General features: G+C 36.1%; 1 protein-coding gene across 1 annotated transcript in view; it reads right to left on the bottom strand.

The window, feature by feature from the left end:
• Positions 1 to 1,898: 1,898 nt before the first annotated feature.
• LOC144453173 (uncharacterized) overlaps positions 1,899 to 9,594 on the bottom strand; it is a 75,516-nt gene continuing 67,820 nt past the window's right edge. The window contains exons 20-24 of the mRNA XM_078144452.1: positions 8,211 to 8,425; positions 7,781 to 7,921; positions 4,369 to 4,442; positions 3,667 to 3,781; positions 1,899 to 2,790 (exon numbers count right to left, since the gene is read on the bottom strand). Of these exons, the coding sequence (XP_078000578.1) occupies positions 2,715 to 2,790; positions 3,667 to 3,781; positions 4,369 to 4,442; positions 7,781 to 7,921; positions 8,211 to 8,425 (621 nt within the window). The 3' untranslated portion in view covers positions 1,899 to 2,714. The remainder of the gene's footprint in view (positions 2,791 to 3,666; positions 3,782 to 4,368; positions 4,443 to 7,780; positions 7,922 to 8,210; positions 8,426 to 9,594) is intronic.

The raw sequence follows: 9,594 nt of genomic DNA, 5'->3' as shown, positions 1-9,594 counted from the left end.
TTGTCTATTGTACTTGTCTATGGTCCGTGTCACTATGGGTCTGTGTACTTGTCTATTGTACTTGTGTCACTATGGGTCTGTGTACTTGTCTATGGTCCGTGTCACTATGGGTCTGTGTACTTGTCTATTGTACTTGTGTCACTGTGGTTCTGTGTACTTGTCTATGGTCCGTGTCACTATGGGTCTGTGTACTTGTCTGTGTACTTGTGTCACTGTTGGTCCGTGTACTTGTGTCACTATGGGTCCGTGTACTTGTCTATTGTACTTGTCACTGTCGTCTGTGTACTTGTGTCACTGTGGGTCTGTGTACTTGTCTATGGTCCGTGTACTTGTGTCACTATGGGTCCGTGTACTTGTCTATTGTACTTGTGTCACTGTGGTTCTGTGTACTTGTCTATTGTACTTGTGTCACTATGGGTCCGTGTACTTGTGTCACTGTGGGTCTGTGTACCTGTCTATGGTCCGTGTACTTGTCTATTGTACTTGTGTCACTATGGGTCTGTGTACTTGTCTATGGTCCGTGTCACTGTGGGTCTGTGTACTTGTCTATGGTCCATGTACTTGTGTCACTGTGGGTCTGTGTACCTGTCTATTGTACTTGTGTCACTGTGGGTCTGTGTACTTGTCCATGGTCCGTGTATATATGTGTGCATGAGTTTTGTTTTCTATAAAAATATTTATAACACATTACCCCACCAAATTCAAGCATGTTACAACCTCCACTTCATTTTGGATAAAAGTCAAAATAAACATCACCTCAACAAGTTGAGACAATTCATGTCATATTGTGTGAAAATCAATGGCGAACTGGATGGCCCCAATGACATTCTTCTTCTTGGCATCACCGGCAATTGGAAGATATATCTTGCTAAGGTAAGTAGGAGTAACACTGAAGTAAAAACACTTTCTCTCTGTGCTACATTCATTTATAGCATTCATATCAAGTGTAAAAGTATACTGTTTCAATTGGTTAGCCTAGCATGTGGCCTTTCTAATGTGGTCAGTTAGCAAATGAAAAGGTATACTTTTACACTTGATATGGATGCTATAAACAATTGTGGTACAAACAGAAAACATTTTACTTTGGTGTTATAGCATTAAATTCACGGGGAAATTAAAATTCAAACATTTTGGGATTACAGAGGTTTCATACTTACAAAGTTTAACGAGGTAGTAGCATCAAAGGAGAAAAAGTTGGTCGGCAAGTTAAGCATAATGAAATAGTTCCAGAATAGCTATGACATTGTATACTACACACTATGCAGTTGAAATGAAATATGTTGGTGACAATGTCGGTTCACTCATTCATTACCATGGGATGCTAAAGAACAAAATATTTTCAATAAAGTGCACCCTCTAGTGGCATTGCAACATTTCAATCTCCTGCTATCATTACCACTAGAGGGCGCACTTTCATATGTTCTGCCATAACCTCACCAATTTGCAATATTCTACTTACAGATTGAGATGAACATGGAAATTCCAGTTGATTTTTTAGAAGTGTAGTTAACTCTAAATCACCACCACTAGAGGGCGCACACTACATGCCAGATCTATCTATATCCAAGCCGCTGAAATTCTGGTGTCGTATTCACATTTTTGTGAATAAATTGCCCCACTGAAATTTTTTGTTTATCTTTGTACAATATAATACTCCAAATCTTATGACAACTGCAACTATTTGAACAAACAATATTGACTGCTCTACAAAAAATATGCTGGTGAGAAATTTTCAAAAATTTGACAATGAATGTGGACAGTCAGTGAATGAACAAAATGTTGAAACTTCATGGAAGCAAATATATTTTTCAGCACAGATTTGTAAAAATAAATTTCATGAGCACTCAAATTTTCACAAAAATAGTATAAACCTTACTTTTCTTATGAAAGTAAAGGGAATTTTTATACGTCGGCTCAATAAACTATCAAGAATAATAAATTACGTAAACTGCAAATTTGTCTATTTCTACATACACTCTCTGGCATTTTTAGCTGAAAAATAGATTAATTATTATTATTATACGTCCTTAATATGAATGTCTGCATTCTCAGCTCGGCAAACTTTGCAATAAATTTATCTAAAAAATTTACTTTTTTACTTGAATTAGTAATGACAAGACCCATGTATCACCAACATTTTACTTTGGTAACATGGCAAACTATTTTGGGGAAAACTATGGTATTTTGCGTCACTAGTCACTGTAGTTCCACGTTACAGCTCAAAATTCAAAAATGTCAGCTGCTGTAATTTCTGGTCAAAATCACTTCAACTCACAAAACAGTGACAATATATAACACGATCCAATAACTTACATAGATTCTGCAAATATTGTTTATCTAAAATTTGGTACACCTGTTTTCTGACACAGGACCCAAAATATTTTTTTTTTCAAATTCTAGCAACTAATGTTTTCACATCTACCATATTTACAGCTTTTTATCATCTAATTTGCATTTGCCATGTCACATGATATCAATCAACCAATCACATGATAAAATAAATCATTTGCATTGGGTCACATGACAATCTAATTAATTAGCATTTCATTTGCATATTTCAGTCACATGACATCCATTGATCAAGGGGTGTACAAAAGCATGGAGAAAGCCTTATCATGTTGACTTTGTCAACAATTGTAAATAAATAACGTGAAACTTCGTTCCAAGTTAGTCAAGCTTTTTAAAAAAATGTTTCTCGGGGTTCACAGCCACCCCTACCTTTGGACCGACGTCACATCTAAGCCTTTCTGTAGCATGACAGTTTCAATGTCTTTATCCAGCTCTCTCTCCCTGAAAACAAAGTAATCATGATCATCGTAACTTGAGGGCACTTGTCATCTATGAAAGAAACATTCATAATTGCACACATCATGATATTCTGAACATAGTTCCTGTACATGTTAGATTTCTGTAAACTTTGATAAACTTAAATGAAAATTCTCCAAATTCTTTTTGTCTGCAACAGGTTTTCAGAGACTAAATTCTGTGGTTCTGGGTCTGGCATATTGCATATGTTTACAGTAAACAAATTGAACCAAATACAAAAATACATTCATATAAAACAAAAGTTTTCAACATGTTTACATTTACAAAAAGATAAATTTTACAACAACATTACAAAATTTACTTTAAACATAGACCAAGTTACCCAGAAAATATAACACCAGATTTCTTAGACGTAAAAAGAATCAGAAATTACTAATTTTACAGAGCTAACACTTCTTTTACTAGAATATTTATGAGCAAGTTTACGATGAAAAAAACTGAGCAACAGATTTTGTGACAAAGGTACAAGGTAAATGTATACTCTAATAGGTCTACATAGGAAACATTAAAAGCATAGGGTAAACGACATATGAGAATTTCGTGTTTGACTTTATAATGAAATTAAGGGTACAGGAAAACTTGCGACAGATATTACAACAAATAGACACGAAGGGCGAGATTTAAGCTTCACATTTTACAACACACGGACAAGCTAAAGCGTGAATTAAGGCATAAGGCTCGCAATATGAGAGAAAAAAAAGGGACAGATTAAAATGTGAGCTAAGCTTCAGAGTTTATTACAATTGGACAGGCTAAAGGGAGATTTCAGCTTCAGATATTACAACAAAAGCACAAAGGGGAGAAGAAGAGAGACAAAAACTCACAGTTAACGTTACTCACTTAAGCCGTTCCTCTTCTAAAAGGGAAACCAACTTATCTCTTTGTTCAACAACTTCAAGCATTTCCTCCAGAAGTTTCTTTTCGTCTTCAACCATCTCTTTGGTTTTCTTGGAATCTTTGGAAAAATTCAGCAAAAGTGAAGTCGTACGATGGAAGAATATGGTGTGACAAATATATACATATCAGATGTTTTGATTGGTTGGGAGATCAAATCATAGATGTAACGATGGTTTTCATTGGCTTGCATACAAGTCTGAGGTGCTAAGATGGTTTTTAATAGGCTCTGTGAGAGTCATAGGTGTAAAGATAGGTTTAATTGGCCCTCATACAAGTCACATGCATAAATGGTTTTGATGGGCCTTGTCAAACAGTCACAGGTGTAACACTGTAAAGGTAGTTTGATTGGCTGAGTATATGGTGTAATTCTCAGTACCTGCAATAGCATTTTACCTCATGCTAAAGGATCAAAATAGAACAAGACAGTCGACTAATTCTCATGTGTGTCCATACTAAATACATCTTAAGTAAAGTGAGTGGCACAGAAGTTAAGGTGTGCACCAAGAAATTGAATGTTTGTTAATTTTATGATGCGCCTACACAGTAATATTCTATTTTAGGTACTGAGAATTGATTGATATAGTGAGATGAATGGATAGCAATATACAAGTTATACACAATAAAACATATATTTTGAACTATTACCGTCTATCGCCATTCTTTCTCTCAGTTCCTGCTGTAACCGACTGTGTCTATCCTCCAACTCCAATTCCTTAGCTCTGAAAAATGATCACATGACATCAAACTTGTTAACATGATGTTGGTGTCATTGTTGAGTTGAAAAAGTTTTAAAAACTTCTGAAATAAATGACGTCATTTTATTCATGTAGTATGAGAATAGTGTAACAGCAGTTTATACGGTAGGAGTTTTGCCATTGACTACTAGTCATTAGGCCTTTAAACAAGAATTGCTTGGTTCCTGTTACCTGACCCCACCTAGTTTTTCAAGTCAACCCTAACCTTTCTTCAACGTATTCGAGAAGAAAGTAATACAATTATGAAGACTCGCAAGAAATAGCAGATGTGGAAATTGACATCAACTTAAAACCACAATATCAAACTTCTTCCAATCTGTAATGGCTGTACATCTGATGACAAGAAACCAATAACACAGAGACCATATGGAAAACATAACTACCTGAACTAGACACTCACATATGAAACAAAAATACATTTCAAAAAATAAAATCAAAATCTACCAACACCACCTATTCTAAAATTGAGTAATCAGAACCACACAAATTTTTTTTTATTAGGCCTTAACCCTTTCACCACCACTTGCCTCATGGGATTGTGTGTTGTCCACCAGCCCCCTCACTGACATAATGCGAGAGTGAGTGTGGTGTAATCAAACTGATATAAAAATACTTAGAGTTGCTTATTTTTGAAAAATAAGGTATCATTTGAATGGAAAATAAATTTTCTACATCATAGTTGCAAATACATGCATTCAAATATCACACACACAACCGAAATATGGATTAAAGTAACAAAATATTAATAAAACAAACACTGGTTGTTTATTTATTGACATATCACAAATAAACAAAATATTTATATTACAAACAAAATTCAAAATACCAACATTCATGTTCTTACAAAACTTCTATATACTGACTAAATGGTCAAAATCGGCGAAAATTTGTCAGAAAATGTTATTTTCAGTCGTATTAAATTTGAACGAAAATAATTAACGGCCTACTAATCCGATTACGACGCAATAGTCGGCCCCCCGCACCGGCAATGAAGGGTAAAAAATATCTGAAGTCGTCGCCCCAATACCTTCAGAAAAATCAGTTTGTGTAATTATATATCATTTTTTGACAGAACAACAAAAAATTATCACCAAATTTATCCTCAAAATCAGTAAAAAATGCCCACAAGTTGGTAGTATACGAGTCCGAATCGGGACGCCAACGTGACGCTTTTTGCCGACATGCTTACCCACAAAAGCAAATATGCAGTCAGGACTTTGAAGTTACGTTGCGATAATCTGATCCTTCCATATACTGCATCGAGTTCACTCAGCCATCTCCTTGTATAAAACATCGTATTCATAGTAAAATTGAGTGGAAATTTCTACGAACAGCACCTTTATTTACATTGCAAACGATGTTAGGGGAGACAGATTTTGCTTCGCCGATGTTGAAATTTGAATTTTACATTGAAAAACGCACGTAAAAAATCCGATCGGAAAATCGCCAACATCAAGCGTAAGTTTCCCTCCACTGACCTCTACACAGTGAGCTAATACAAATACAAGTCATTATTGAGCCGTAACAAAAAGAAATAAAACCAAAATAATCCATGATATAGCCAAAAATTACCCCTAGAACGTTAGCATGGGCGTCGGCACGGTCACAAGATTGCGTAAATTTGAACGACATTCAAAAATTCAACCATAAACTGCCGTCGGCAGCTCACACGGCCTTAGCGGGAATTTGATGCTTACATATACAAGTACAATGTGTTCCCATAGCTAAATACTTGTATTTAACGATGTATTTCGAGTCAAATTCTGTCGAAATATCCAAAGATAGTGACATAATTTATATCGTACACCATGTTATGAGAGCCGTTAATTACTTCCGCCATGTTGAAATTCGATTTTGTGAGCGAAAAACGCACATAAAATTACGATCGCTCGTCATTTGGATCGTACTCCTGATATCGTTCACTGTCATGCTTTCAAAATGGCAGTGTAGATAAACAAGGCTAATACGCATGTGTGGAACTAGTTATGGCAGCAATTTTTGCAGCAATAGCTGCCGTTTAACGGCATAACGGCGAGATAGGTGAATGAACTCTGGCGTTCCCTCAATTGAGGGAATCGGTGGGCGCCCTAGCGCGTTCCCTCAATTGAGGGAATCGGTGGTGAAAGGGTTAAACAAGTGAAGGGTAAAATAAGTACTCTTTTATTTGGAAACAAAAATGATAAAAAAATATTTACAAATTGCAGACCTTGTCTCTTTAATGATTACTGCAATGTTTTGAATTTTGTTTCTATCAATCTCAGTAATAGATTCATAAATATGAAACTGCAAGTAATTTGAATAATGTTTGTTGATACACAACCAAGTTACTTGTTTTCATTTTGGCAATGTGACTGTTGCTCGCGCCTCAGGACAAACTGACAATGATTACTGTTCACCACTAGATGGCGCTGTTGTGAATAAATTGTCCAAGACATGAATTCTGGGGTCAAAGTTAACAGTAGTCCCATGCCCACAGATTACCAATTCTGGTCATGGGGCTATCATAGTTTGCAGCTGGTAGCCCATTCAGGCCACCACTGATTATGTGATGAGGATGGAAGATTTATGGACATGAAAGTATTTTAATAACACACATATTTCCAATAGACGAAATCTGTTTTCAGTTCAGGAATATCGGACTACAGGTCACAATACTTGGGCTACCAATTTCTGAAATTGGTAGCCCACTAGGATTATCAAAGAAAAAAGTTAATTTTGAGCCCTGATTGATTGATCCCAACACTCCTCCCCCTATTCCATCACTGTGGCAGATTTCTTTATATTTCTATCAATAAATAACATTGCAGTTTCCCTTTGGCAGATTCTTTTTTCTACCAGATTTTACCAAAAGTCCATCTATTTATTGATTTGTAAGCATGAAACATCAACAACTAGGACTGAGACAAAGAATTCCCACCTTAACCTTTTTATATTATTTGGTATAGTATTATATACACCTGCAAAGAATTATTAGAAATCCTGTATTTCCAATAGTTTCCCTACACAAACCAACCCAAAATTTCGAGGGTTCAAACCTGTATGTAACAACCACACATTTGGTCATCTTTAACCTAACTACCATACAACCAGGTTGAATTTTGTCCATGTTTGGAGCCCCATTCCCCCCTCATACATTAATATATTTTTACAAACTTGGTAAAACATTTTAGAAGCTGATAATACCTGGCACTCAGTGACGACATAATTTGCGTACGTACACATATTTTGGATAATGTATTGCCACTTGTGGGGTTAGAAACCTTACAAATTTGGAAAATATCAGAGTCAAACATTTTACTCACTGTATCGTCAGTTCTTGTTCAAATCGTACCAACTTATTCTTCTCATTGATCAGAGTCAACCATTCTTGCATCATCATGCCTTCTTCATCTTTCTCATCACCTGTAATCATGTAAATTTTGACAAGTTGGTCACAGAAAGAACTGCATGCACTGATGTACACTTATTAGTCGGCCATCTTGATAGAAAGCTCTTTGCCATTGAGGGCACTGTACTTGTTAGAGAGCCCCTTGCCATAGAGGGCGCTACAATAAACCTTGTGCAGGTAATTAACAATTTCATTGAACCAAATTATTTTGATCTTTATTAAAAAGAACTGCATGCGACCTTGCATTGTTTTCTTCCAAGATTGGGTTGGCATTTTCTGGAACAAAGTGACACCAAAAGACTATTTTTGAGATGCATACTACGTTAAAAAATACACAAACACACTCACTACTGTCAACGCGTAGTGACTTCTCCAACTCCACTCCTCTTTCTTCTAAACTCTTCTGTTTAACTTCAACTTCTTGAAGATGTCTCTGTATTTCTTGAGCCATTCTTAGTCTCTTCTGTACCTGTTGCTTGTGTAGTTTTCTTGCTGCCTTCTGTACCTTCTTTGTCAATTTCTCATTCAATTCATCTTCTGTATACTTTGACGACTTATCCTGTAAAATTCAGAACACCCAGTGTCAAAACACTCCTGTACAAAAATAGAATGTTCTGGCTTACAGCAGAGTTTTCATAGGATTATTCCATTAAGTCAGGCTTATAGGTGTGCTAGCCTATGGAAAGAAAAGATGATTTATTATCTTTGTTTATTGAGATAAAGTGGCTAAGAAAATATTGGAGATGTGTATAATTGACAAAAAGTATTTCACATCAGAAATGGTTTATTATCACAAATTAAATACAGTACCTTCGATGAACAGTACAGATGGGCATAGTTGGAAGTTTTACATAGATTAACATGCCTTGGTGGATTACATTCTGTTCTTTGTAAGGGCATAATTTTATCAAATATGCTCAAAACTGTATGACTTTCAAAATAATGGGTTGGTTGATTGGTTTTGTTGGATGTGTGGTTGCTTGGTCAGTTGGGTGGGTGGGTGAATGGATGGATGTGTGGTCGGTTGGTTTGTTGGTTGGATGGATGTGTGGTTGGTTGAATGGATGGGTGTGTGGTTCCTTGTTTGTTTGCTTGCTTGCTTGGATGGATGGATGTATGGTTGGTTGGTTGGTTGAATGGATGTATGGTTGGTTGGTTGGTTGGTTGGTTGGTTGGTTGGTTGGTTGGTTGGTGTGTTGGTGGGTTTACAAAAAAGATCAAATTTTCTATCCATCCCCTTCTTGTACTTCATAATCCACCAAGGCATGTTCTAAGCACACACAAGAGATACACATCCTAGACCTATCTCTTACTTCCTTATGATTCTGCCTTTCATATCTTATTTCTGTTAGCATAACTTTTACACTAGGACCAAGAATGTCTATGTAGATTGTAATATGTTCTTATCAAAGAACTATTGAGTAGATATTGTGTGTGTGATGATAATATCACTGGTGTCATTAACAGCTGTGCTATTAAGTCATATATATAGAACTGTTTAAGCATTGGAAGATATGTATTTTCCTAGCATAGCAACTATGTTGTCATAGCAACCATAGCAGCCATGTTGCCATAGAGACTATAGCAGCCATGTTGCTATAGTCTACAGTGAACATGTCATGTAGACCACAGTGGATATGTTACCATAGTCTATAAAGAACATGTTGCCATGGGAACCATAGCAGATATGTTGGTCTAGAGCTTACAGCACACACGTTACTGAGAGAC

Source organism: Glandiceps talaboti, chromosome 23, assembly GCF_964340395.1.
Source record: "Glandiceps talaboti chromosome 23, keGlaTala1.1, whole genome shotgun sequence".
In the NCBI taxonomy this organism is placed as follows: domain Eukaryota; kingdom Metazoa; phylum Hemichordata; class Enteropneusta; family Spengelidae; genus Glandiceps; species Glandiceps talaboti.
The sequence above is the reverse complement of the archived record's forward strand: the minus strand, read 5'-3'. Positions and strand labels throughout refer to the sequence as shown.